Source organism: Syngnathus floridae, chromosome 21, assembly GCF_059516105.1.
Source record: "Syngnathus floridae isolate MCC-2025c chromosome 21, RoL_Sflo_1.0, whole genome shotgun sequence".
Lineage (NCBI taxonomy): Eukaryota > Metazoa > Chordata > Actinopteri > Syngnathiformes > Syngnathidae > Syngnathus > Syngnathus floridae.
Window position 1 is genome coordinate 6,746,647 of NC_142433.1, and position 27,434 is coordinate 6,774,080.

At 51.9% G+C, this 27,434-nt stretch overlaps 3 protein-coding genes across 5 annotated transcripts; 2 read left to right on the forward strand and 1 right to left on the reverse strand.

The window, feature by feature from the left end:
• The first annotated feature begins 936 nt into the window (after positions 1 to 936).
• On the forward strand, positions 937 to 3,273 carry LOC148380322 (coiled-coil domain-containing protein 106-like). 2 transcript variants are annotated; one of them, XM_088364882.1, is made up of 8 exons: positions 937 to 954; positions 1,038 to 1,127; positions 1,601 to 1,738; positions 1,825 to 2,019; positions 2,105 to 2,251; positions 2,325 to 2,525; positions 2,601 to 2,761; positions 2,833 to 3,273. In XM_088364882.1, the coding sequence occupies exons 2-8, from the start codon at positions 1,088 to 1,090 to the stop codon at positions 2,986 to 2,988; spliced, it is 1,038 nt and encodes a 345-aa protein (XP_088221008.1). In that variant the 5' UTR covers positions 937 to 954; positions 1,038 to 1,087; the 3' UTR covers positions 2,989 to 3,273. The 2 variants fall into 2 exon arrangements, with proteins under 2 accessions (XP_088221008.1, XP_088221007.1); XM_088364881.1 differs by lacking the exon at positions 937 to 954 and having other exon boundaries at positions 977 to 1,127.
• A 776-nt stretch (positions 3,274 to 4,049) lies between these two features.
• Positions 4,050 to 8,325, reverse strand: LOC148380323 (gamma-enolase). The gene is made up of 13 exons (XM_088364867.1): positions 8,165 to 8,325; positions 6,710 to 6,795; positions 6,524 to 6,619; positions 6,341 to 6,399; positions 6,209 to 6,278; positions 6,007 to 6,140; positions 5,836 to 5,927; positions 5,642 to 5,772; positions 5,378 to 5,575; positions 5,091 to 5,292; positions 4,903 to 5,011; positions 4,764 to 4,822; positions 4,050 to 4,620 (listed from the first exon to the last, which is right to left on the reverse strand). The coding sequence occupies exons 2-13, from the start codon at positions 6,792 to 6,794 to the stop codon at positions 4,551 to 4,553; spliced, it is 1,305 nt and encodes a 434-aa protein (XP_088220993.1). The 5' UTR covers position 6,795; positions 8,165 to 8,325; the 3' UTR covers positions 4,050 to 4,550.
• Positions 8,326 to 13,076: 4,751 nt separating this feature from the next.
• chd4a (chromodomain helicase DNA binding protein 4a) lies at positions 13,077 to 25,862 on the forward strand. 2 transcript variants are annotated; one of them, XM_088364818.1, is made up of 41 exons: positions 13,077 to 13,322; positions 13,706 to 13,875; positions 14,926 to 15,035; positions 15,126 to 15,389; positions 16,136 to 16,254; positions 16,336 to 16,601; positions 16,676 to 16,806; positions 17,139 to 17,280; positions 17,407 to 17,573; positions 17,642 to 17,875; positions 17,942 to 18,145; positions 18,268 to 18,476; positions 18,710 to 18,841; positions 18,918 to 19,017; positions 19,104 to 19,295; positions 19,653 to 19,853; positions 19,956 to 20,093; positions 20,175 to 20,296; positions 20,361 to 20,534; positions 20,725 to 20,866; positions 20,935 to 21,066; positions 21,272 to 21,389; positions 21,466 to 21,590; positions 21,751 to 21,843; positions 21,920 to 22,058; positions 22,151 to 22,320; positions 22,417 to 22,594; positions 22,680 to 22,769; positions 22,860 to 22,951; positions 23,053 to 23,186; positions 23,269 to 23,413; positions 23,478 to 23,628; positions 23,691 to 23,797; positions 23,880 to 24,096; positions 24,188 to 24,241; positions 24,313 to 24,450; positions 24,514 to 24,622; positions 24,722 to 24,854; positions 25,018 to 25,213; positions 25,300 to 25,469; positions 25,546 to 25,862. In XM_088364818.1, exons 2-41 carry the CDS (start codon positions 13,812 to 13,814, stop codon positions 25,558 to 25,560), a joined length of 5,817 nt encoding a protein of 1,938 aa, XP_088220944.1. In that variant the 5' UTR covers positions 13,077 to 13,322; positions 13,706 to 13,811; the 3' UTR covers positions 25,561 to 25,862. The 2 variants fall into 2 exon arrangements, with proteins under 2 accessions (XP_088220944.1, XP_088220943.1); XM_088364817.1 differs by lacking the exons at positions 13,077 to 13,322; positions 13,706 to 13,875 and adding an exon at positions 13,992 to 14,158.
• The last annotated feature ends 1,572 nt before the right edge of the window (positions 25,863 to 27,434 follow it).

Here is a 27,434-nt window from a genome sequence, read left to right on the forward strand (position 1 = left end):
TTTAAATTGTGACACATTCTGTGGGAGAGTCAGAACATTAACATGGCATTTGCATCTTGACTTTTCCCCCCACTTCTGAATACCAGACACACCCTCAACCCCCCCCCCCCTTCAAAAGAAAATCGAACTGATGGAGGTGTGTGTGTGGTGGACGTGTGTGTGTGTGTGTGTGTGTGTGTGTGTGTGTGTGTGTGTGTGTGTGTGTGCAATGATGAGATACCACAGGAGAGCGGCGACGGAAGTAAAACAAACATCAGCTGAAGCGATTAAAAGAACGCGAGACGTAGGCTTTGCAACTTTTGACCTTCCAGCGACCTAAGACTTAGCCTGCAAATCCAGCAGGTGACACTCAATGGAGCTTAAGGGGTGACGGCGCCATCTGCGCAACCTGCCTTCTTTGACAGGCGGGCGCCGACGCCCGTGGACAAATGAGGGAGAAGACTGGGGGGTTACCCACTAGCGTGCCAAAAATGATTGACACCTTTAGCCGCGCCTTCTTGCTCTCATTGGTTGTTTTTCCTTGGGCCCCGAGCTCGCAAATCGCCTTTTGAAGTGGAAACAACTTTCTCCCCGCTTTGCACCAGCTTTGCACCAGCAAGGGAATCCTGTGATTGATGAGGGGGCGGGGAGATTAGCGATGGGCGGCCAAGGTGGCGAGGTGAGGCGGCCTAAAGAGGATTTGGCAGCGGAACAAAGCGGCTGTGGAAAAGGCAACGGAAAATTGGCCTTCCAGTGGCGTCAAATCGCCTTGACCGGACCTTGAGGTTCTATTTTTAGAGGCAAAGTTCAAGCTCATTGTCTTTACGCTGACGAGCAAGTCTTCATCACCACGGTAACACAAAGAAGCTACGCTTTCCTGCGCCCCGCCCGTGCGTGACGTCTTCCCACTTTTTACCGTGCGACGTGCGCGTCCGCGTGAACGAGCATGGTTTGCATCCGGGTACTTGCGGCAAGGCGGGTAGCTGCGTGGTGCGCACGCGCGTAAGTCTGCTCACCTGTCGGGACCTCTTATAATCAAGTAATTGTTTGCATTACAGATGTGTAACCGTTCAACTTCCGCGCGAGTCTCTGGTGGAAAGCGCGCACGATGAATCCAGCAAGCAGCTCGGACGATCCAAGCGCGCCAGGTAACTTTGCATGGCTGACAAACGTTTACAAATGCTTTATGAGTAATAACATCATCTTGCGATTAGTTTTTCCCTGAGATTTTTGTCATTTTGCCCCACCCCCTCACCTACCGCAAAGTCAGTAAAGGCGCAACCAATGATTTGCGTTATGACTTGTTTATTCATATGGCGAATTGACGGCCATGGCCAGCAGCTCGGGGAAGCCTTTCTCCGCCTGCGTACAGATCAAGTATGACGGTTGGAGGCTGCCTCTCAGGTCAATGTCAGGTATTAGCTGGTGCAAGGTGGTAATATGCCGACTGCTTAGTTCAATCTCAGGTGAGACGCAGCACCAGGCGGAGCAATTTATGGCTATGACACGGGTCCATTTCAGGTCAAAGATTGACGTTGGGAATGAAATTAAGGATCTGGTGAGAGAATAAATGAAATGTCCTCTTTGTTTAGATTTAAGATTCTGTTTCATGTGTTATTAGCTCACGTCGCGGTGGCGACGGCAGCAGGAGGAGGAGGAGGAGGAGGTTTCTCCCCAGAATCATACGATGTATCTTTCCCCTTGGAGGAAGGCATGGAGAGGCCCGCGTCCTGCCAGCACAGCCAGCACATGATAGACGGTACAGATGCTAAAGTGAAGAAAAACAGTGTTGTCCCTTTGCAAACTCCTGGCCTCCTATAATCCGGCCGTGGCCTCCCCACGCAGAGCCCGGCGCGCAGGAGGGGACCCCCTCACCGTACGGGCCCTTCATCCTGGTGTCCAATTTGCGGGCTCACCTCTACGTGGCGCTGGAGAAGAACGCCTGGCTGCAGCGGCGCATCGAGGAGCTGGAGGAGGAGCGCAACTTCCTGCGCTGCCAACTGGATCGCCTCATCGTGGGCGTGCGGGGGGGGCTGGAGGGTGAGCAGGGGGTCCGACTGTCATATTTTTTAAGGGGGGAAATCGCCAATCTCATGTCGCGAGAAGCAAAAAAATTAATTTCCAGAGTGGTGCGGGGGCACTCAGCGTGGTGTGACGATTCAGACTGATGGACCCGTTTGCCCCCCCTCTCCCATGACCACCCGCTCTGGACTGATCCGCAAACGCCTGCCGGGCTCTGTGCTGCTATCTCACCACGGGCCCGCCATCCCCGGTAAGAAAATAATATACATCATTTGCCTTTCGGGATGAGAAAGTCACAGCGAATCCTTGCGGCTGGCCTGCAGTTAAGCAGGAAATTCGCCTGAAGGAGGAAAGGTTCTACACGGACGAGGAGTACCTGGAGGAGCAGGAGGAAGGGGAGGGGGAGGAGGATGAGGATGAAGGTCAGGACTCTTTGCTGGGGGTTGGAAGCACCACGAGGAAGGGCCGCGGGGTGAAAATGAGGAGGATCTTCCGCATCACGCACAGCAGGGAGAGGCAGAGAGGTGAGAGGTCGCCCCTTTAACAACGGCCGGGCGGGCCCGATTGCCTTTGATTTGGGGTGTGCTCCCCACATGCAGTCAAAGACCCGGAAGGGGTTCTGATCCGCTATAAGAAGATCTTGGCAACCTACCAGCGCGTGAGGAGCATGTCCCGAGCGTTCCAGATCCACGGGGTGGACCGCAACACCATGGCCTCCACCTCGCCCATCGCTGAGCTCCTGCTGGTGGCGCCGGACAAGGTCTCTGCTTTTTAATATGTTTTTCAATGTTATGTTAAAGCGAAAATAAGTACGACCCCTGACCTTTGCAGATGGACGTGGTGGGCGAGTTTGAGGCGGCCAAGGAGAAGCTGCTGGACTACGCCAGGCGCTGCTACAAAATCATGGATGAGCAGACGCACGTCAAAGTGGAGAAGATGAAGAAGAATCACAAGCTGCTGCCCATCTCCTACCGCTTCAGGAACTAACCAGAAGACAATTGGTTGCACTGATTTCCTCCAGGCTGTCACAGGAAGCCACTTTAGGGTTTCCTTTCTTTTTATTTGCACAAACTTTGCTCCATTTTGTCCGGCTCCAAGTCCAGGACAAATGGTAAGAAGTGAGAAGTGTTAAAGATCCATTTGATTTCTTCTTCAAGTTTGCACGGCACAGTTTGTGTTCTTCGAGAAGTCGGAAGAGCAAAGATGTCGGAAACTGTATTTAAGTTGTGGGGTCTTCATCGTCGTAGACGAATAAAAGCACACGTTAAAAGACTTGTTTTGAACTAATTTGATTCCGCAACATCGGATGAATTGAGAGTGACACAAATGTGGAGCGGGTGGCTCGGTGGCGCGCTGGGTAGCACGTCTGCCTCACAGTGCGGGTTCAATTCCACCTCCGGCCTTCCCTGTGTCGAGTTTGCATGTTCTCCCTGGGTTTTCTCCGGGCACTCCGGTGTCCTCCCACATCCCAAAAACATGCTCGGTAGGCGGATTGAGCACTCCAAATTGTCCCTAGGTGTGAGTGCGAGTGCGAATGGTTGTTTGTCTCTGTGTGCCCTGCGATTGGCTGGCAACCGGTTCAGGGTGTCCCCCGCCTACTGCCCGATGACGGCTGGGATAGGCTCCAGCACACCCGCGACCCCCGTGGGGACCAAGCGGTACAGAAAATATATGGATGGATGTACAAATGTGGAGCACCTTTGCTAATGTTAAGCTTAGATGCTCATTTTTAAGTTGACACTAATTAACGTGTTGTTCGAAATTCGCAGTGAGATGACTTTCCATTACTGCAGCGCCTCCCTGTGGACACGAATAGTAGTGCGGTGACGACATAACGAGCTTTCGGCGCTGAACTTTTTGTCAAGGGATGAACACTCGATGTACACATCAGGAGTGTTTGATGCCTACAATTTATAAGTAGCAAATAAAACATATTCCAATTCCAAGTGGTTTGGAAACAAAATATTTTTTCTGTCACAGTTTCTCAAAACGGTCTTGAATGGTTGACTGATGCTGACGCGCTGGAATGAAACTCGCACACGTTGGGCTCCAACTGTAAATGATTTTATTTCACACCTTTTGTATGTGCTGTCTGCTGCTGCTTCTTGCTGATATTGTTCCTTTAAATCTCTTACAGGAGGTTCGCGCGCATAGCAAAGTCGTTTTTTTTTTTTTTTTACTGTGACCTTCGTGTCACGTGGAGTCGAAAAGGAGAAAGTGAGGATGGAGAGGAGGGGAAGGGCGTGTCCTGCAGAAGCCTTTGCTTTCTTTTCAAAGTACACTTTCAAAACTGCATAACGGAGCATGGCTGGCTTTTGAACTCCACTTGCAGGTGTTGTGTGTGTGGGCGCGCGCGTGCGTGTGAGTGTGTGTGGGCGCGCGTGCATTGCATACAGCCTCATCCCCCTTACGTCATAAGAGTCCAGTGCATTATTTTTTTTAACTTGCTTGTTTTTGCTTAAGTGAGTTTTCCTTCGTACATGGCTCAGCGTGCGTGCGTGCGTGTGCGTGTGTGTGTGTGTGCGTGCGTGCTTGCGTACGCGCACTTTTCACAGGACGCTGGGGTTCCTAAAGTTGTGTCCTGCGAAGCGGGCCTGGTCCCCCAGCTCCTCCTCGATCCTGCAGACAAGAAGACAGGATGAGTGAGGAGCAAATCTCATTCTGGGAATTGGAGTGTTTGTGTCAGCAGGTGCCCCATTAGCATTTGGTGGCTAATGCTAAAGTAAGTCTGACGTGCCGCAAAGGATTGTGGGTGCACTGACCTCAAGAGCTGGTTATATTTGGCCAACCTTTCGGACCTGCAGGGGGCGCCGGTCTTGATCTACGACACACACACTCTAACGTCAAGTTGCAAGTCATTGAAGAACGTGTGCGTGTGTGTTTGTGTAAGCGCGCGCGTACCTGTCCAGTGCACAGTCCGACCACCAGGTCTGCGATGAAGGTGTCCTCGGTTTCTCCAGACCGATGGCTGACCATGACACCCCAGCCGTTGGCCTGGGCCAGTTTGCACCTGCAGGGGGCGACACTCATGTGAAGAAGCAGCATTGGCAGCATGGCAGGTAGCCGCCATCACTTTGTTGCGTACGTACGCTTGTATGGCTTCGGTGACGGAGCCGATCTGGTTGACTTTGAGTAGCAGGCAGTTGCAGGCGCGTTCCTCGGCCGCCTTCTCAATGCGCTTGGGGTTGGTCACCGTCAGGTCGTCGCCCACCACCTGGATGCCCACGCGGGCCGTCAGACGGGACCAGGCCTCCCAGTCGTCCTGGTCAAACGGGTCCTCAATGGACACCACTGAGGGGGGAAAGGGATGTGTCAAGTTAGGTGGGCGATGCCGTATGTGTGTGTGTGTGTTGGGGGGGGGGATTCCCCAACCCACCCGGGTAGTTGTTGACAAAGCCCTGGTAGATGTCGGCCAGCTCCTCTGCGCTGATGTGGCGCCCAGCGTCAGGTGGGGACTTGAAGTCAAGGTCATACTTGCCCTCACGGTAGAACTCAGAGGCGGCCACATCCATGCCCACCACCACCTTGTCTGTGAAGCCTGCCTTCTCAATGGCCGTCTGAAGAAGGTCCAGAGCTGAACAAACGTTCACATGATCATCATGGTCTTCATCTTGACAGCGATGTTCATGTTGCTCCTCACCCTCGCTGTTTTCCAGGATGTTGGGCGCGAATCCTCCCTCGTCTCCTACGTTGGTGGCGTCCTGTCCGTACTTCTGCTGGATGACGCCCTTCAGCGTGTGGTAGAGCTCCGAGCCTATCCTCAACGCCTCCCTTGGCAGACAGACGTGCGCTCAGCTTCCAGATGAGCCCGACCCGATTGATGGAGAGTCTTACTTGAAGGACTCGGCGCCCACAGGAAGCACCATGAACTCCTGCATGGCCAGTTTGTTGCCGGCGTGAGAACCTCCGTTGATCACGTTGAACGCCTGTGGAAGACCAGCAGAGGCGGCTCAACGGCAAGGTGGGAGACATGTCGTCCGTGTTTTTGTGCCGCTCGCGACTCACGGGCACAGGCAGAACCATTTCCGTGTTCCCGGCCAGGTCGGCGATGTGTCGGTAAAGGGGGACGTCCTTGTGGGCAGCGCCCGCCTTGCAGATGGCCAGCGACACGCCCAGGATGGCGTTGGCCCCGAACTGAGCTGCGGGCCAATCGCGGGACGGCGGTGAGTCACTTGTCACCTTCTGCGCAAATCTCCAGCCCACTTACATTTGTTTTCTGTGCCGTCCATCTCGATCATCAGGTTGTCCAGCCTCTCCTGCTCCACCACGCCGATGCCCTTCACGCATACACGCATCGGTTATTGTGAGCGATGTTGCTCGTATTGCTCGTGATACTCACAGAAGCGATAAGCGCAGGACCCAACGTGTCATTGATATGTCCGACAGCCTTCAGGACCCCTGAAGGGAAAAACAAGCTTTTCATCTTCATTCCAATTCAAAGGAAGCTGCTGGGGACTGCAGCAGGCCGGCGCTGCTTGCTCCCGCCCTCTGCTGGCTAGCGTGTTGAGCTGCGCTCACTCACCTTTTCCCTTGTATCTGCTCTTGTCGTCGTCTCTGAGCTCCAAAGCCTCGTAGATACCCGTCGAGGCACCGCTGGGAACCGCCGCGCGAAAGACTCCTGTAACAAGGATTTTGATGATTACAGTGGAAGGACGGGCGCCGTCGGTGGCGCTAATGAACCTTTTGAACTAGTTTACCAGCAGATCACCTTTGTCGGTGCGTAGGTCCACCTCCACCGTGGGATTCCCTCGGGAGTCCAGGATCTCCCTGGCCACGATGCTGACAATCGACATCCTGTCAGAAGGGAGCAAACGTGCTTGCAGTCACGTGACCCAAACAGGTTAGCTGACTTCCTGTGTAGCTTCTGCTAGCCAGCGTAACGCCTCGATGTCGTGACATGAAATGATCCAAATCATCGGCTTCATTCTTATTGCACCGAGCGATCATGACCTGCGTGAACATTATTTTATTGTTTTCCTGCCTTTGCTTCAGGTGTGATGCAGTCCACCTCAACTGGGAGTGAGAGCCTCAAGCAAGGACGCTCTGCCTCTTTTTGGGAGAACCGCGTAAATCTTTTCATTTCCTCAAAGTGGTGCGAAATGACAGGTGCCGTGCTGCTTAGAAAAACCCGCTAGGAACGAGTCGAACGCAGGTTGGCGCCCTCAAATGTGGCAGACATTAACCTACTGGTGCTGGTGGCGGCAAAGCACTACTTTTGTCTATTGTGAAAGGGTTGTATAGTTTAGTGACACCAAAACGCGACAGGATGACGCCAAAGTGGATGAAAATCGTGGAAAGCTATGGCGGACCATGAAATCGGGGGGGGGGGGGGGGGAATCTGACACCGATTGAAGTGCGTCTTTAAAAAAGTGGAACTGTGACTTGTCAGCTTTAATCGACTCAAGCATTTTCGCCAGCCTCCCCGTTCATTGGCGCGTGTTACGCAAGCCTCCGTGGAGGGAGGGAGGACCCTGAAGGCATCACGCCACACCTTCCTCCTTCCGCACACTGCAGTGCTCTCCAAAGCACAGCAGACAGTCAGACACGGTGCTGCAGTGCATCTCAGCTAAAGCGCCACGCGACGGGATTGTAGCCATATGAAGCTTTTTTTTTTTTTTGAGCCGATGCCAACTAAAATTACATATCGCCTTTTCTCTCCGTTTTTCATTACGCATAATTGCAAGTGAAGGGCGAGCGCGAGCCTGCCTCTCTTAATCCTTCCAGCCGGGCACGCGCACACGCAACAAGCAACAAGCTCGGCGGGTTAGGACAAAAATATTGTTGAGTAGCTGGAGCATGAAACGGAGCCGGAAAGAAAGGATGAAACGCGCTGAGACTGGAGGCAGGCATTACGCGCACGCGCTGAGAGGAAGTGGAGCACGCGCACGTCATTGACTTCATTAGATTGATTTCAAGTGGACAATCAACTCTTAGTTGAAGACCAGCTGATCAATTGATTGAGTTGACCATTTGACATCTGGCACTAATGAGCAACAACACATTAAAAACAGATCACACCCACATCACACGCAATACACATTTCGAACACATGCACGCTTTGACTCTAGACAAGATACGTGACGACACTCACGTACGCACTAATAATGCAGACCTGCATGAACACGCACGCACACAGCACTAAAGATGGCGACGCGGTTGTTACCTGCCGTGTGCGTCGTGCGCGTCTTGGCGAGAGGCTGAGATGCTTCTGGAGCAACACAAGCAACCAGAGAGGAAAACGGGACGGGAGGAGGGAGAGCAGGATGGGGGGTGGTGATGCTTTTGGAAGGAGGGCGCAATGATGGAGGGAAACGGCTGAGGTGCAGGGGCGGTAAAAATAGACCAGGGGAGGGTGGGGTGGGGGACAGCTCGGGGTTGTTCTCCGCAGTGGGGTCCGCTCCATTCGTCTGGACCGGATAGATGGCATGAACATTTGATTTCGGTTCTGCTGGATGGTTTGAAAGATTAAAGTGACTCTGGATTTTTTGGGGCCCGGAGGGGGGAGGGGGGGTCATAGAAAAGTAGATACCCAGACATTCAAAGTGTTCTCATGCATATCGATCGGTTGGATGAGGGCCAAAGTCGACCAAGAGATTCAAGCAAAAATCCACGTGTACATTTTAATTTTAAATTAAATTTAAAATTAAATTTCAGAAGGATTCGAGTGTCAAACATGATCTGCCTGACATTTGTTTCCCTCTAGTGGTCATGGACGGCATCGTATGCCAACTGTACTCAACACGTTTGGGGTGAAATCGTGATGGCTGCAGTATACTTCAGTGAGCTGCAGGGGGCAGATGGCTACAGTGCATTTCAAAAGTCTCCACACCCCTGTTAGAATTCCATCTTATGCAGGTAAATCATTTCAAAACGTTTTTCACCATTAATGTGATCTATAACGTGTACAATTCAATTGTTGAAAAGATCTAAACAAGTGGCGTGTGGTTGCAGAAGTGTGCACACCCCTTTCGTAACTGACGATGAAAAAAAGGCTTCTGCCAGGCAGGAACAGCCTAGGAGAACAGCTGAAACTGATTTGGGGTTCATCCGAGCCATGCAAAATGTCGACATATGCTTAACATGCATTGGAATGGGATCGCTTCATTCTCATTGCAGCCCCGTCGCTAGTTAGGAGGGTGTGCACACTTTTGCAAGCACAAGATCTCACTTTTTATTTATCACCCCACTCCCTGACAAAAAAAGAGTTGTACAGTTAAGCGTCTCTTTCATTGTTGAAATCATGTAGTTTCAAAACGTGTCGTTTCATCAAGGGTGTGTAGACTTTTTATAGCAGATGTAAAACGCATGCAAAGAACAAGAAAGTTTGGATGTCAGCTCATCTTGTTGGAGTTGTGTGTTGGCCATCTTATCCTGCCGCTGATTCAGCCTGCGACACTTTTGCACTTTGGCGCCTCCTCGCTTGCCGCTCGACATGATGGGATGTCCGCCTGACCTCATTAGAAGCGTGTTGCCACGGGTGACGAGCTTAAAGGAGGCGGCTGGGGGGGGCAGTTGACTGTTGCATCATTGGACAGAAACCTGACCTTGCTGATTTTTTTTTTCCCAAACTTGTGTGTTGAGGACGTGCAAGCAAACACATACACGCACACATGCGCACACACACACACACACACACACACGCACACACAGGTGCTGACAAGTGTGTAAGTTGCGAGTAGGACACATGTTGCTCAAAATGGCACCTACGCTGTGTCACTGAAACCACACACACAATGATCCGCGTGCGCGTGTTTGTTTACGTCTTGGGGTGTATGTGTTTTATGTTGTGTCACTTCCACGTGACTATTGTGTTCCTTTGGAGGTGTCTGCGTGCCTTGTAAGTGTTTGTGCAGTTAGTCCTGTTTTCACGTTGTGTTCCTTTGCGTGCGTGCTTTCTGCCAAGTTGTTACATTTTGTCCGGTCAATGTGTGCATGTGGTTGTGTCGTTGTGCGTCTCAGGTCGCGTAATTGTGGCTGCATTGTGTGTGTTGGCCTGTCATTTTTTTAGTTGGCCACCTTTTGTGCGACATTGTACAAGAAGCACACACAATCTTGTGTGCATGTGCATGTGTGTGTGTGTGTGTGTAATGTTGTGTGTGTGTGTGTGTGCATCCATGGTTTGAAGGCACGATTTGGTTGCATCAGGTGTCTGTGCTGCTGGGAGTGTGTGACGGCGGCTGCAATTTGCGTTCACGTCATCTGCCACATAAGTGGTTACCATGCATACAGTGTGGCTGTGACTATTATGGGCTGTTCTTTGTTTTGTCACCACGTGCCTTGCCACGAAACGGGAGGGGGAGGGGGACTGGGTGTGTGCGTGCGTGCGTTGAAAGGTGGAGGGACGCGTGGTGGTGGTGGGGGGTTCTCATGCATATGCGCCAGTTCTGGAAGGGGGCGGGGTCGGCAAGGGGTCACAAGGGTCGGGGCGTTCGAGCGTTGCGTGTTGCGTCTGCCTGAGGAAGTGAGCCGGAGGTAAAATGGCGCTGCGTTATCACGTGCTCTTGAAGACGCAGAAGACGAAACTTTGGGCAGCATTTGTGCCCCAGGCGGGCTTTTGCTTCCGTGCCAACCCCGACTCCTCCCGAGTTTTGCTTGACGCCCGTGTCGTATCACCCTGCTTGACCGCGTTGACATTTTGAATCTTTGCGCCAAGAGCCGAACTTTCATTTTCTTGCTCAAACTATTTTGGACCCTTTGACTTTTTCACGTTGACAAAATGGATTCGCCGTTAACATTATTCACATGCGGTCGCCAGGTGGACACGTGACCCCTTCGGACATCTCTGTCCGGGGCCTCGACCACGAGAAAGGTCTTGCGGCTCTCGTCAGCCTTTCGAGCAGCTCCGCGGACGAGCTGCGCTTGAGGAACCTTTAAGACAGGAAATGATGATGGTGGGGGAGAGTGTGTGTGTGTGGGGGGGGAGTCATTATTATTATGGAGTGGCAGGCCAAGCAGTGAAGGGGAAGCATATTATGGGATGTCTGCATTCTAAGATGGGGGGAGGGGCAGATGCCATTTTTTGTGCCCATGACTCCCCCCCCGCCCACCCGCACAATGAGAGAAACAGGAACAATCGAACGTGCCGCCAGGCGATTACGAGGAGCAAAAACACAAAGCGGAAATGGAAATCTTTTTGGGAAAATGACGCGTCGCTGAGGCTACCTGGGTCGTCTCGCAACGTGTTGCGTCGCTACGATTTCAGCCAACAAAGCGATTGTTGCCGTTTCCCTTTCGTTATTGTTACTGAGAGAATTCTGCGCTTTGGTGCGATGCTTCTTAGGCGGGCGACAGCGTAAAGTGGAGCAAATTTGCAAATTTATATTGAAAAGAATTCACATCCACACTAAAAAATGTCAGTGAATTTATTTTTGTGTATCTTTCACACGTGCTTTGAATTGCTTGCCAGAATGACCCCCCCCATCTGCAACAACGCTGTTTAGTCATCACGGGAGTATTATGGGATGATTTACATTGTAATCTGACCCTGTCTGTCTATGTACACCCCGCCCCCCCATCGCCATGATGACCAGCTGCACAGGAGCACTATTACAGTCTGCAAGTCCACCCCCTCCTCCTCCCAAAATTATTTTCCGACACCTCGGAAATGTTGTCCTTATGCAACACACGCTTGTGCACAAGGTGCTGCTGTTGGGGTGTGGGTGCTACGGGTGGGGGGGTTCTTCTTGAGACATGCAGAGGGTTTCTATGACAACTACCCTTACTATCCTTCTGATTATGTGATGCACCCCCCCCTCCCCAAAAGCACACATGAACACTGTGTCCACGAGAAGGAGGGGGGGAGGGGCAGACGCGCCAACCCATTGAAGAAAAACGACAAGTTGGGCCCGGCGGGACAAAGGAAGGCCGACTGAGATTCTCATCCAGACCTTCTGATCACGCCATGGTGGACAACCAAACTCGAAGGATGCAGCGATTGGTCACCAAAGACCAGGCGACCCCATCAAGATGATTGGCATGATGCTCTGCGTGCATGTGTTGTCATTGCAGCGGCTGCTGAAGCCCCATGCTAACTTCCATTAGCGCGTCTGTCTTGCTTTCGGTATATGTTGGCATATGTTAGCATAAAGCTAGCAGATTGATTGCATTCATTTTGTCCAAGTTTTTGCATTTCTTGTGTTCGCCAAATGGGTCGGGAGGACCCATCTAATATGCTGAAAATTGATCGGCGTGATGATCGAGGAACTAATAGTTAGACATGGCCTTTTGATTCTAAAATGGCCGCGGGCAGGCCGAGTGTCAAGTTTTACTCAAGCAACATTTTCTGCTTGCCCTGCAAAAACGTCTTTTGCAAAGCCGATGATGGAGGTTTGGTCGCTGCTCTTTGCCCGCGCACGTGTTGCCACTTTTCTGCACAACTATTTTCCATCTGCTTGATTTATCCTTCTCAGCCATGATTCCACTGGATTAAATACGACTTTTTTTGGGGGGGGGGGACTTGAGAGAAATATCTGGCCGCGCAAGCCCAAGTGCAAATTTTTAGCAACAGTTTTCAATAAAAGATTACAGTAGGAAGTCGTGCGGCGTCTATTGTTTGCAAACATTGCAAAGTTTAAACACACCCAAAATTAAAAAAAAGGGTGTGGGGGGGGGGTCATCTGGGTCACTCTTCAAATCCGGGTGAGGAGGTCAACCTGTCTTTTCCCGTGTGTGTTAAGTCAATTTACAGTGCAGTACACGAACGGACGCGCACGCGCACTCAAGTGAGCGTGCGCGCGCAAGTCAGCAGTCATGTGGCGCGCACAGTTGCCATGTGACGGCTTGTCCTCCCCCCCTCCTATCTCGCATTTTTGGGAGGGGGGGGGAGTTATGCTTATTGTGGGATGTTAGTGACTCCGCGCATGACTATTATGGGATGTCAGCAGGGGTGGGAGGGGGGGGTCACCATGGTTACCATGGGAGGAGGAGGAGGGGTGGCATGGAGGAATGGGGAAGATACTCAAAGGGAGGGGGGGGGTGAGTTGAATATTATGGTCTGTATGTTGCAAGGTAACTATGCAGAGTGGGGGAGGGGTGGGTGATATTATGGGATGCCTGCCCCCTGATCTCTTTGTGTGTGCGCGCGCGCGGCGGGGCGTGTGTAGTGTGCGAGATCGAAAAAAGACGACGAACGACGTCGTGCGCACACGCAGCAGTAAAAGCGGCCGCACAAAAAAATCAGGAAATCTGCACAAAAAGCTCCAGCGCCGTTACATAAACAAAGCAGCGCCCGCCAACTCTTGATTGAGACAAGAACTAAGGCTGCACTTTTTTCTTTTATTTTTTTTTTGAAGGGGAGGGAAACAAGAGTGTGGAGTCAAGTTGTGAGTATGTTACTTTCCCTTGAATGGACTAGAGTGGAGATGAGATGATGGCGGCTTGTCAACGCTTCTTAACTGTGCTCGTTTGTTGAGTTTGGCCGCAAATGGGACTCGGACAAGCTGGGGCTAGCTCGCATGCTAATGCTGCTGCTGGTGGTGGTGGCGGCGGGGAAGGGGGGGGCTAACCAGAGCCGGCTGCTAATCTTTTCGACATGTTCGGCTCAAGTTAAATGTATTGTCCGGCGTGCTGAGTGTTGTGTGCGCCTCCGGCCGGTCGACCGGCTTTTGGCAGTTTCTAAAACATCCCCTTCCGTTTTCTTGTTTTGTTCTTGTGTCCCCTTTGACGGAAACCCGACCGGCTCCTCTCTTCGGCGTCTTTTGAAAAGACACGACGAACGCTGGCATCCAACTCTGGATTATTATTGTTCAAAGCAACTTTGGATGTAGTTAGTCCAAGCTAGCTAAATAGCTCAAAAGTTTGCGCCGTCCGCAATGTCTGGGAGCGAGGACGACAGGGACGATTACGGAGCCCCGCCGCAGGACCGCTTGATGCAAGGTAAGACGCTGCCGCCGCCGTCGACGAGCTGCGGTTGTTAGCCACGCCGCGCTAATGTTCGCGTTTTGTCACGTTCATGTCAATCATGTCCACTTAGCACTTAGCGGCTAACTACCGGGTTGCTAACGTTAGCTCGACGGCGAACGCCTACGCTTGCTCCTCGATAAAACGTCCCGACGAATCCGAGCATAAATGTCACTTTCACAATCAGACGAACGCGGATGGTCCGCCGCTGAGCCACGGCGACATGTTCCAGCCGGGCCCTTACTCGAGTCGGCTACCGGTATTTTTTCTTTTTTTCTCTTTCCTATTTTTTACGTGTCGATGACAAGATGGAGGCAGCCAGTTAGCTTGGAAGCTGCCGGATGACGTTCGGCGGCAGCTTCCCTCCTCGTGGCTGGCGCCAACTGAAAATGGAGAGGAATGTCCCAAAGTGGCGTTTTTTACTCTACAGCGTTTTTGACACTATTCTTCGGCCACATTTGAGAAATACTAACATGAGCGCGTGTTTACGTGCGATTGTTATCTGCACCGGAGAGGAAAGAGTGCTCGCTAGTTAGCTTCCCGTGCTAAAGTTCAGACGTTTAATTTCATCTGTTTGCTTTCAACTAAATGCACACACATGAATACTTTCGCTTTTAATCACTTGAATGACTCGTGATCTATGGCTCGTCGCCTTCAAGTCTTTATGCAACAATTAAATCACTGAATCAATTCGAATCAGCCAGTATTTAATAATGTGTCTTGGTACACACGATGAAGTATTCCTGACGAGTTTATGATTTCAGTCTCGAACCAATCTATTCTGTTCAAAGTTGTTCCGCATTTGAACCTCTTCATTGAACCGCAAACTTTTCCAAGGCTGTAAACGTCAAAACTACCTCTGTAGGTTTGTTTCTCTTGATTGTGATGAAGAAAGGAACTAAAGTGCAACGTGCTGTGCAGTGTTTTTTTTAATATAAACCCACAGCTGCTCGGCTTCGCTGTGTTGTTGTCTCCCCAATGCCTTTTTGTCCTAACTGGCGTCGTCTCCGCTCGCTCGATGTGCAGATGACGAAGACGAGGAGATTTCAGAGAATGAGACTCAGAAGGTGAAGAAGAAGAAGAAGGCCAAAAAGAGCCGGGAGAGTAAAGGCAGCAAGCGGCGCTCGCGCAGGGAGGTATGTGCTTCAGTGTCGGCAAATCATACTTGAGAGTGGAGGTGCTCTGTGCGAGCTTCCACCTAAACATTTTTCAACTTTGCTTTCCAGGAACTTGCCATCAGCTCCCCTGAGCACATGGACGCGGGCGGGGGAGAGGATGAGGCGGATGACGACGATGGGACCGCTGGCGCCGGCCATGCTCAGCGCTCGGACAGCGAGGGCAGCGACTACACGCCGGGACGCAAGAAGAAGAAGCGGGCCAGCGGCGGCAAGGAGAAGAAGCGCAGCGGAGCCAGCTCCGAACGAGGCTCGTCCAAAAAGAAAGAACCCGAACCGGAGGAGGAGGACGAGGATGACGACGACGACTTCTCGGTAAGGAGCGTCGTATGCTTGTGTCGCCGCTTTCAAATTCATGTGCCAACAAAATGCTGATGCTCAGTCATGGTAGCTCGTGGCTTCGCTTTTTTCTTGCCGTCATACCTTGGCTTCTACGTGTGTACTCGGGCAAAATAACTTTGGCCTTTTTTCCGCCCCTTTGTCTCACCTGTCACGGGAGCGATATGAGCGACGCTTAAACAAAGAGCGAGGGCGGCCAATAGGGGGCCGCCTACTTAATGACACAGCGGCTGGGGGAGGGGGGCTTGCGTGTGTGTCTGAGGCGTGTAATGCATATATGCAGTTTCCATGGCAACCTGTTTCTTGACCCTTTTTTCCCTGCACGTTTGGGTTCGCTAAACATTTTGATTCATTTGTACACACGCCCACCCTTATTCAGGCTCCTCTTGAAGACTGGCCTTGAGCTTATCGTCAATCCATTTCTGACTTGACTGGACCAAGTACAAAAACATTTTTTTCTGGTCACGCATGATAAATGTTGACTTATGTAACACAATTGAACACAATGTTTCAGGACATTTTTGTTGATTTTTTTTTAAACTGGTAAACATTTTTTCTTGACATGGAGGCTAAGGAAATATATTCAGTCTAGAAGTGCTAACACGGTGATTAGTAACGCCAGGTCGACTTAAGCAAAGCTGGGGGGGGGGGCAAATTCTTCTAAATCAAGGCTGAGCTCACTTGCGTCGGTGATGTTTGTGACCTTTGCGCTTCCCCACCAGGAGCCCAAGTCATCCTCCCAGCTGTTGGAGAACTGGGGCATGGAGGACATCGACCACATATTCACCCAGGAGGACTATCGCTCGTTGACAAACTACAAGGCCTTCAGTCAATTTGTCAGGTAGACACTAGCTGTAATCTGCATTCGCAACATGTTCAACCCCAAACGGGTAAGCACGCAGCTTGTGTGGCTTCCGCCCAGGCCGCTCATCGCCGCCAAGAACCCCAAAATCGCCGTGTCCAAGATGATGATGGTCCTCGGCGCCAAATGGCGGGAGTTCAGCACCAACAACCCCTTGAGGGGAGCAGCGGCCGCCAACGCTGCTCTGGCCACGGCCAACGTGCCCGCCGCTGTCGACAACATGGTGGCCGAGGCAGTCCCGATGCCACCTGCTGCCCCGGCGCCTGTCGAGGCGCAGCAGCCCGCTGCGCCTCCCCTTCGCAAGGCCAAGACCAAGGAGGGGAAAGGTGCGGCTTCGCGCCCGCGGGGGTTTTCGACTCGGTTCGCCCGACTGACTGCGTCTGTCTTTGGGCTCGTGCAGGTCCCAATGCCCGCAAAAAGTCCAAATCAGCGCAGAAACCTCAAGAGAAGAAGAACAACGCAAAGACCAAAAAAGTGGCTCCTCTGAAAATCAAGCTGGGGGGATTCAGCAGCAAGAGGAAGCGATCTTCGGTACCAGACGGCACCCTTTTTTCCATTTTTTGGACCCACCCATAAATCTGCCGCCATTTAAACTCAACCCTGGCAAAGTCAGCTTGCTGGCAGAACAAATTTATAGTATTAGAGAAAATACTTCAAGACTTATTTTGACAACAGCAGCTGCTTGGGAGAAGATATTTGACACTTGCGGTATTTTGATGTTCAAGTTTAATAATGGAAAAGTCAATTTTTTCTTTACTAAACACATCTTTGTCCCCCCCCCCAAGACCTGGGACCATAGTTTTGAAAAATGCGCTTAAAAAAAATGCGCGCCCCATTAACCGTCCTGCGCGTTGGGCTTTCAGAGCGAGGAGGATGAGCCGGATGCCGACAGCGATTTTGAGGACGGCAGCATGAACGGCGTCTCCGTCTCGGAAGGCTCCAACAGCCGCAGCGGTCGCAGCAAAAAGAAGCCCTCGTCCAAGGGCAAGCCCAAGAGGAAGAAAGGTAACGTGTCTCAACGCGCCGTGCCGGAAAATTGCTGGGCAAGGGGCGGGGTTTGGGTTACAACGGACGGCGCGCTTTGACAAGCTCGGCTTTTGTTTCTGCCTTGTTTGGCTTGCTCTACCAAAGCCGAGGACGCGGACGGCTATGAGACGGACCACCAGGACTACTGCGAGGTGTGTCAGCAGGGCGGTGAGATCATCCTGTGCGACACGTGTCCCAGAGCCTACCACATGGTGTGCCTGGACCCCGACATGGAGAAAGCCCCCGAGGGCACCTGGAGCTGTCCGCACTGCGTAAGCAAAGGCCAAAACTCCAGCGCTCCTTTTCCTTTCCTGCTATGACGCAACGTTTTGCTGCGCAGGAGAAGGAGGGCATCCAGTGGGAGGCGAGGGAGGAGCCGTCGGAAGGCGAGGAGGACAATGGCGACGGCGGGGAGATGGAGGAGGACGACCACCACATGGAGTTCTGCAGGGTGTGCAAGGACGGCGGCGAGCTGCTCTGCTGCGACTCGTGTCCATCGTCCTACCACATCCACTGCCTCAATCCGCCCCTGCCCGAGATCCCCAACGGCGAGTGGATCTGCCCTCGTTGCCTGGTGAGCCTGCTTCCCCTCGGCGTTTCGGTGATCAGTCCCTAACACGCCTTTTCCCTCCCGCCGCAGTGCCCTCCAATGAAGGGGAAAGTCCAGAAGATCTTGACATGGCAGTGGGGAGAACCTCCTCCCCCAACACCTGTACCCCGCCCGCCGGACCTCCCGCCGGACGCGCCCGATCCCGCCCCGTTGGCCGGGCGCCCTGAGCGAGAGTTCTTTGCCAAGTGGTACAACATGTCCTACTGGCACTGCTCTTGGGTCACCGAGCTGCAGGTGAGCGAGCGCCAATTAAAGAGGAATGGCCTGCGGATGATGTGATTTAAAAAAAAATAAGTAAAAGTAAAAGGAATGCTTTATTTTGGTAAAAATTTAACACTTTGTCCGGTCTCCGCTAGCTGGAGCTGCACTGTCAGGTGATGTTCAGGAATTACCAGAGGAAGAATGACATGGATGAGCCGCCGCCCATCGACTTTGGTGACGGCGAGGAAGACAAAAGCGACAAGAGAAAGAACAAAGACCCCATGTACGCGCAGCTGGATGAGAGGTTCCTCCGATTTGGAATCAAGATGGAGTGGCTGATGATCCACCGCATCCTCAACCACAGGTGGGTGCCGTCAAAGAACATTCTTCACCTCATCCATCTGTCTATGTTCTGAAGCGCTTCTCATGCGGGTTGCGGTGCGCCGGAACTTATCCCAGTTGAACGGCGTGGCGGGGTACGCCCTGATTTGGTTCACAATCTTGTAGCGTGTGAACGATGTAAACAAAAACAAGAGTAACCCCCCCCCCGATGACTTCATTGCAATGGTAGTTTGCTTCTGTGTTCGTGTTGTCCAGTGTGGACCGCAAGAACAACGTGCACTACCTGATCAAGTGGCGCGAACTGGCGTACGACCAGGCCACCTGGGAGGCGGACGACATGGACGTTCCTGAGTTCGATACCTTCAAGCTGCAGTACTGGAACCACAGGTGCGCACCGGCTACCAGGAGCCTTCAGCCCGCAAACAATCCTCCTGCTTAGCGTCCGCTTCCTTCTCCTTGGCAGAGAGCTGATGATGGGCGATGACGGCAAACCCGGAAAGAAAATCAAGGTGAAAGGACGCATGAAGCGTCTGGACAGACCGCCAGAGAACCCCGTTGTTGATGTAAGTGCACGCTTTTTCCGGATTATTATTGTACGTCATTGCTGCCGGTGGCTCACTCTTGTTTTCTGACGGCGCGCGGTGGGCAGCCTACCATCAAGTTCGATCGTCAGCCCGAGTACCTGGACAGCACGGGCGGCACGCTGCACCCCTACCAGCTGGAGGGCCTCAACTGGCTGCGCTTCTCCTGGGCGCAGGGCACTGACACCATCTTGGCTGACGAGATGGGCCTGGGCAAGACCGTCCAGACGGCCGTCTTCCTCTACTCTCTCTATAAAGAGGTGGGCGGAGCCAGTGGCAAAAGTTGACATCATTTGCGCTGACCTCCCGTTTCTGTTCAGCCATTTTGTCATGCAAATTTGGCAACATCAGACAGTTGTCACTTAGACTGATGGCGTGTGAGACTGCTGCCACCTGCAGGTGGGAGGGTGAAATGCACCCCCACACACACACAAAGTGTCACCTTTTGTGTACAGTATTTTTCTTCTCTGCATTTTTACATTATTCCTTCAAATTTAAGTTACACGTGTAAATGTGTGGCGGCGGTCTTGTGGCCAAAATCAACAGACCCCAACCAGCACTTCAGTTTCCTCATCTCAATTGATGACTGACCCGCAGCCTCCTCTGCCTTCCCTCAGGGTCACTCCAAGGGTCCCTTCCTGGTCAGCGCGCCACTCTCTACCATCATCAACTGGGAGAGGGAGTTTGAGATGTGGGCGCCCGACATGTACGTGGTGACGTACGTGGGCGATAAAGACAGCAGGGCTGTCATCCGCGAGAACGAGTTCTCCTTCGAGGACAATGCCATCCGGGGAGGGAAGAAAGCCTCCAGGATGAAGGTGGGTGCAAACAGCCCCCATTAGAAATTCTGCGGCAGTCATGAAGGACGACACACGTGCCGAGTCCCACGACGGCCTGACGTTTTTCCTTCGCCAACACAGAAAGACTCGTCCATCAAGTTTCACGTCCTGCTGACGTCGTACGAGCTGATCACCATCGACATGGCCATCCTCGGCTCTATCGACTGGGCCTGTTTGGTAGTGGACGAGGCCCACAGGCTAAAGAACAACCAGTCCAAGGTGCGGCTGCCTCCGTGCACCGCTATCGCGCCCTCCTCCGCTAGCAGTGGCCGCTGAAGCTGCTTTGCTTTCTTCCCACAGTTTTTCCGCGTATTAAACAACTACCCATTGCAACACAAGCTGCTGCTCACCGGGACGCCACTGCAAAACAACCTGGAGGAGCTTTTTCACCTGCTCAACTTCCTCACACCCGAGAGGTTCAGGTAAGCGCGGCCGCGTCCCGCTTCTCCCGTGCCACGACTAACGCCTAGGGTTTTGTCTGGGCAGCAACCTGGAGGGCTTCCTGGAGGAGTTTGCTGACATCGCCAAAGAGGACCAGATCAAGAAGCTGCATGACATGCTGGGGCCGCACATGCTGAGGAGGCTCAAGGCCGACGTCTTCAAGCACATGCCCTCCAAGACTGAGCTCATCCTGCGCGTGGAGCTCAGCCCGCAGCAGAAGTCAGTCATGCATGCACATCACTTCTTCCTAATGACTTTCTTAACTAATGAGTAGGATGCATAAATGAACATTTTCGGGGTTAAAGTTCAAAGAAAATATTATCCACCAAATAAGAATGCAACATTTACAGTAAATGGGGAATTTTCCATTCCATCCTGGCTGACCCTTCACCGTGTGACGTGTCCATAGGAAATACTACAAATTCATCCTGACGAGGAACTTTGAAGCGCTCAACACCAAAGGTGGCGGCAATCAGGTCTCGCTCCTCAACGTGGTCATGGACCTGAAGAAGTGCTGCAACCACCCCTTCCTCTTCCCTGGAGCCGCAATGGTACGATGTCAAGCGGGCGAGGCGGCCAGAGCCACTTCTGACCGACTGCCAACGCCATCTGTTGACAGGAAGCGCCCAAGTTGCCCAATGGGATGTACGACGGCAGCTCGCTCATCAAGGCGGCCGGCAAGCTGATGCTGCTGCAGAAGATGATGAGGAAGCTAAAGGACGGAGGACACCGAGTGCTCATCTTCTCCCAGGTGAGACGACGCCACCTAAAAGCTTCCGCGGCCGGTTGAGATTGGACCGTCTTTGGCTAGCTACTGACAATATTCAGTGTTACAAACAAAATAACCTCATGATCTGTTGTGAAAGATCGTCCGGCATTTTAGTCGGCAGCAACGTTGCTTGCGATTTGGATTTTGGACCTGGATTCAGCAGCGTTTTTTTTCTATCCCCCTGCAGATGACCAAGATGTTGGACCTCCTGGAGGACTTCCTGGAGAACGAGGGCTACAAGTACGAGCGTATCGACGGCAGCATCACGGGAGGGATGAGACAGGAAGCCATCGACCGCTTCAACGGTAGGAGATACTTTCTTTCAAGAGTGTGCCAAGCTGAGCCTGGCGACTGACGATGTCATGCGGTCGATTCGCTCAGCTCCCGGCGCTCAGCAGTTTGCCTTCCTGCTGTCCACGAGGGCCGGAGGGCTGGGCATCAATCTGGCCACCGCCGACACGGTCATCATCTACGACTCAGACTGGAATCCTCACAACGACATTCAGGTACGCTGCAATCTGCAACAATTTTCATCTTTCAGCTATCTTTGTCTTCATCGCTGTGCTTCGTTCCCGGTTGTAGCTCAAATTGTCTTCATCTTGTGATTCCTTAGATTGAGCTCTCGTTTGTAGCTCATTTTCTGTTTTTGGCTTCCTGTGTTTGCAGGCTTTCAGCAGAGCTCATCGAATCGGTCAGAACAAAAAAGTGATGATCTACCGTTTTGTCACCAAGGCCTCGGTGGAGGAGAGGATCACGCAGGTAAGGAGGAACACGCACCCGAGCCCTCCTGTCTGGCTGGTCAGCTCATGACTCCACCCCCTCTTTTGCCCATCAGGTGGCCAAAAAGAAGATGATGCTCACCCATTTGGTCGTCCGCCCTGGCCTGGGCTCCAAGACGGGTTCCATGTCCAAGCAGGAATTGGACGATATTCTCAAGTTCGGAACAGAGGAACTCTTCAAAGACGAGGGCGAGGGTGAGATTCCGCAGAAAAGGGGAAAAAACAAAAACAAAAAAAAAACAGTAGGTGGCATTCACGAGTTCAATCTTGTGTGTGTTGGGTCTCAGGTGAGAACAAGGAGGAAGACAGCAGCGTCATCCACTACGACGACAAGGCCATTGACCGGCTGCTGGACAGAAACCAGGACGCCACTGATGACACGGAGCTGCAGAGCATGAACGAGTACCTGAGCTCCTTCAAGGTGGCGCAGTATGTGGTCAAAGACGAGGACGAGGAGGTGAGCGAACAATTCCTTACAATTCCTGGGATACAGAAAGTTTTCTTTCCTCGCTTTTTTTTTTTTTTTTATGGGTCCTTTAATATTTTGCGTCAGGAGGAGGAGGTGCAGCGCGAGATTATCAAGCAAGAGGAGAGCGTGGACCCCGACTACTGGGAGAAGTTGCTGCGGCACCATTATGAGCAGCAGCAGGAGGATTTGGCTCGCAATCTGGGCAAAGGCAAGCGCATCCGCAAGCAGGTCAACTACAACGACGGCTCGCAGGAGGACAGAGGTGAGACGCCGCCGCCTCCTTCTTGCTATGTCCCATTAAACCCATCAAGCTCTCTCCAACCGCCGTCATTTTGTCTCCCCCCCAGCCGATTGGCAGGACGATCAGTCTGACGGCCAATCGGATTACTCTGTGGCGTCCGAAGAGGGAGATGAGGACTTTGACGAGCGATCGGAAGGTACGAGCGCTGCGGGCTCAGTCACTATCCTAATTTGCCTTTGTAGACAGACTCTGTGTTTCAACTTGTCTGTCGGCCCGTCCCTCGCAGCTAATTCACGCAGACCGAGCAGGAAAGGCCTGAGGAATGACAAGGACAAGCCACTGCCCCCCCTGCTGGCCAGGGTGGGAGGCAACATCGAGGTCAGCACCATACGATACATTTCACTCTGTGGTCTTGTTCTTTGACCACTATGCGTTGTTGTCTGAGGGAGCCAACAATGTTGAGTTGTCATGTGTCGCAGGTGCTGGGCTTCAACTCGCGGCAGAGGAAGGCATTCCTGAATGCCGTGATGCGTTACGGCATGCCACCCCAGGACGCCTTCACCACGCAGTGGTTGGTCCGAGACCTGCGAGGGAAATCTGAGAAAGAATTTAAGTAGGTCTTAAATTGAAATATAGAATGAGGTTTTTTTTTTTTTTTCTGTCTCTCATAATTATCCCATGTGTGTCTCTTTTAGGGCCTACGTGTCTCTTTTCATGCGGCACCTCTGCGAGCCTGGGGCCGACGGTGCCGAAACGTTTGCGGACGGCGTTCCCAGGGAAGGCTTGTCCCGGCAACATGTCCTCACCCGCATCGGCGTCATGTCGCTCATTCGCAAGAAGGTAAACACCGTGCCGTCCCAGCCGTCCCGTTTGTGCCCATCGTCCGACCCGTGTGCTTGTTCAGGTGCAGGAATTCGAACACGTCAACGGCCAGTGGTCGCTACCGTGGATGGCCGAGTTGGAGGAGAACAAGCGGGCTGCTCAGCCCGACTCGCCGGGGAAAACGCCGTCCACGGGAACGCCCGCTGACACGCAGCCCAACACGCCGGCTCCGGGTAAGGCGATCCTGAGCGACACTTTGGCGGCCTTTCAGCCAACGCCGTGTTTTCCTCTTCAGTTGATGAGTCAAAAAGCGATGAGGTCATCCGGGACGGAGACAAAGATGTGAAGAAAGACAGTGAGGCGGACAAGAACGGCAAAGACGCCCCAAAGAGCACCAGCGAGGTGACCGCCTGGTAGTGTCTGATGGCTCAGAAAGTCTTAAATGGATCGACACGAGTGGCTTCTTCCTTTTTTCCCTCCATAGGTCATCTCCATCCCCGACGACGACGACGACAAGAGTCCGGCGGAAGAGAAGAAGGACGATGAGCCCATGGAAACGGACAAAGCAACCAATGGGGAAGCCGACGGCGCCAAGGATGACGGCGACAAGAAGAGCCTCCGAGGCGAAGACGACTCTGCGTCGCCTTCCGAGGTCAAAAGCGAGGGAGCGGAGTCCAAAAGTCAAGAGTCAGATGGCAAAGGTTTGCATTTTCAGAAATGCACCGGCTGACATGAACAGCACGTGACCTTTTAGACGGACTTTTCAGTTTTGTTGTTTTTTTTTCTCCCTAGAAGACAAGTTGGAGAAGATGGACACGACGCCGCCACCCCCAGACGACAAGAAAGGTAGTGCCTCCCTATTGGTCGTCAGTCTGATGACGTCATATTCCTTGTAAACGTGCCGCCGTCTCTCCCAGCGGCCGCCAAGGATGAGAAGGAGGCTCCCAAAGCAGAGGAGGCCCCCAAACTACAGAATGGCGACGCTACCACCTTGGAGGAGAAGAAGAAGGCCAAGAGTCGCTTCATGTTCAATATTGCCGACGGAGGATTCACGGGTACAAACGTTCGTCCGACAACGACCTCATTTATTTCGCTGACCTTTGTTTTTGTGTCTTCAGAACTTCACTCGTTGTGGCAGAACGAGGAGCGCGCCGCCACCGTGACAAGAAAGACCAACGAGATTTGGCACCGTCGCCACGACTACTGGCTGCTGGCCGGAATCATCCAGTATCCTTTTCCCGTGTGACTGTAAAGCTCGCGGCTTTCGGGATTCACCATCATCTTTGTCGCCTGCCGTCTGTTGCCCTTGACGACGGCGTCCCTCAGACATGGCTACGCTCGCTGGCAGGACATCCAGAACGACGTCAAGTTCGCCATCCTCAACGAGCCTTTCAAAGGGGAGATGAACCGAGGCAATTTCCTGGAAATCAAGAACAAGTTCCTGGCCAGGAGGTTTAAGGTAACTACTCCCACCACCGTCTGCTTTCACAACCTTTCTTCCACAAAAATCTCAAAACGCTGTGGGGTTTTTTTTTTTTTTTTTTTTTTTTTAAATTACTATTCCATTGAATGGGCTTTTTCTTAAATGATTGGCATCTTCTCTTTGTGTATGGCCGGCGCAGCTCCTGGAGCAGGCGCTGGTGATCGAGGAGCAGTTGCGACGCGCCGCCTACCTCAACATGTCGGAGGACCCTTCGCACCCGTCCATGGCACTCAACACGCGCTTCAGTGAGGTGGAGTGTCTGGCCGAGTCGCACCAGCACCTCAGCAAAGAGTCCATGTCGGGGAACAAGCCGGCCAATGCCGTCTTGCACAAAGGTGTGTGGGGGTGGGGAGGTTGGGTCGCTTCGTAGGGTTTTTCACAGGGGACTTTTTCATTCGTGATGTGTTGTTTTGGTGGCCAGTGCTGAAGCAGCTGGAGGAGCTGCTGAGCGACATGAAGGCGGATGTGACGCGCCTACCGGCGACCATCGCCCGAATCCCACCAGTGGCCGTGCGCCTGCAGATGTCCGAGAGGAACATCCTCAGCCGCCTGGCCAGCCGGGGGCCCGATGCGCACGCGCAGGCGCAGCAGGTACATGCCGCACACCAAATTCCAGCTCGTGGGATTAAAGCATGTTTTGGCCAATTTGTGCTTTGTCTTCTCTTAGATGTCTCAGCAGTAGACGGACGGACGACGCTCAGCTCTTTACCTCTAAAACCCCCCCAACCACATTCCTGATTGCGACGAGTGGCACACCCAGGCTTGAAGCCACGCCCCCCCCAACAGACAGACTTTGAGTTGCCCGAAGGACGGACAAATTGACGGACAGACGGACGTCCTTCTCGACTCTGCGTTTGAGGCTGTGGACACAAAAAGCAATTTTATTTTTTTCTCCTTTTTTCAACTTCTGTATTAATATTATTGATATAATGTTATTATGATGGTTTTTTTGGGACCTAAATAAAAAAGTAAAATAAAAAGCCACTTTTGGCTCTAATTGAGGATGAGTTAGCACAAATGCACGTTTGGTATAAATAATTCACAAGTCTAAGGATGTTATCAAATTACTAAGCGAGTACAATCGATCTTTGAGGCAAATGTTCATTTTGTTAATCCAAACAAAAGTAACGCTGGCAGTATTGATTCTGTCCACAAGGGGGCAACGTTCTCAGTTGCAATATTTCTGTTGGGGTAGTCATGTTTTATATTATCAGGGCCGGTTTTTGCAATAAGGGCGCACGAGAGCTCTCAAAAAAAAAAATCACCAGTTTTCTCGATCAGTCAGTTCCGTCTCAAATGTGTTCGGTGGGCAATGGGGCGCCCTTATTGTTAGATGTCAATTTGCTGCTGAGAGTCGGGTCGGGGTTCTTTTGTTCGGTTTGCGTGCGTGCGTGCGTGCGTGCGTGCGTGCGTGCGTGCCAGAAGAGCAGCCCTCCTCTCGCCCCGTCCCTCTCTCCCCGCCTCTCTCTCGCCTAGTCCGAGCAGGCAAGAGGGCGGCGGCTGGCGGCGGACAGCAGAGGCCGGAGATGAAAAGCAAAGGGAGAGGGGCGAGGGATTCCAAGGCCACACAACTGCTTCCAAATAAATTGTAATTTGCATTGCATTCATAAAAATAATACCTATCCACATGTAATCAATAGGGTTACGTGTAAAATGTACACATTAAAAAAAAAAAAAAAACGTATAGTACACGCACTATGTTAGGGTGGGGGGGCGCGAAGGATGGTTCGCCCAGGGCCCGAAAGTAGCCAGGACCGCCTCTACATATAACAAATAGAAATTATATTTATTGTATTTGTAATTATTTACATTGGATAAGTTTTAGGATAAGTGTTAGGTAAGTTGCAGGTTAGTTTAATTTTGGATTGTGGAAGTAGAAAGAATATCCAAATTATTTTATGCTTCTGAATCTTGTTCATTCAGGTCATTTTGTTCTCAGGGCAGCTAATGGATGGCAAATTGAACTTCAAAGCCCCTCACTAAAAATTTAAATGTCACCTCAAATACGATTCAAAAAGTATTTTTAAATTTGATTTTTTTTATTTAAACACTTGCCATTTTAAAATGAAATGTAAAAATGTTTATGAAAAATTACAATTATTGTAAACATTTTCATTTTAAATTGTTATAAAGCAAACCATGAAAATGTAAAATTTCCAACATTACAATAAGAAGACAATGTAAACATGTTTTACGATCAGCTCCAGACTTAAAGCCAAATATTATAGAACTGATGTTTGGCTTCTCCCGTTATTAATAATGGGCCCAAATACGTTTTGTTGCCCTGGTAATTGTTTGTGTTGCATCATCTGCAGCATCAGCATCAATCAAGGTCGCCAGCGCAAGGCATGACGGGAATAAATGCAAGGATACTTGGAAGAGGGGGGGTTCTCATTACATTTCTCGTCCTTCCTTTGCGCACGCGCCCTCGTCACGAGTGGCATCGAACAGTATCAGTAACCAAGTGACCCGAGGGGGGGTGGGCGAGGACTGCATGCGTGCATGCGGCTACCATCGTCGGACATGGCGGCCACCGATGACGTGGATGTTGCGCGC

Excerpts from the sequence above, each read along its gene's own strand:
- chd4a (XM_088364817.1), top strand. The coding sequence starts at position 14,068 with ATGTCACTTTCACAATCAGACGAACGCGGATGGTCCGCCGCTGAGCCA. Across the intron at positions 21,067-21,271 it reads GAGTGCTCATCTTCTCCCAG|ATGACCAAGATGTTGGACCT; the intron begins GTGAGACGACGC and ends ATCCCCCTGCAG. Across the intron at positions 24,242-24,312 it reads ACCCCCAGACGACAAGAAAG|CGGCCGCCAAGGATGAGAAG; the intron begins GTAGTGCCTCCC and ends CGTCTCTCCCAG.
- LOC148380323 (XM_088364867.1), bottom strand. The coding sequence starts at position 6,794 with ATGTCGATTGTCAGCATCGTGGCCAGGGAGATCCTGGACTCCCGAGGG. Across the intron at positions 5,293-5,377 it reads CTTTGTCAACAACTACCCGG|TGGTGTCCATTGAGGACCCG; the intron begins GTGGGTTGGGGA and ends TTCCCCCCTCAG. Across the intron at positions 4,823-4,902 it reads TCGGACTGTGCACTGGACAG|ATCAAGACCGGCGCCCCCTG; the intron begins GTACGCGCGCGC and ends TGTGTGTCGTAG.
- LOC148380322 (XM_088364882.1), top strand. The coding sequence starts at position 1,088 with ATGAATCCAGCAAGCAGCTCGGACGATCCAAGCGCGCCAG. Across the intron at positions 1,128-1,600 it reads GGACGATCCAAGCGCGCCAG|CTCACGTCGCGGTGGCGACG; the intron begins GTAACTTTGCAT and ends ATGTGTTATTAG. Across the intron at positions 2,252-2,324 it reads CCACGGGCCCGCCATCCCCG|TTAAGCAGGAAATTCGCCTG; the intron begins GTAAGAAAATAA and ends GCTGGCCTGCAG.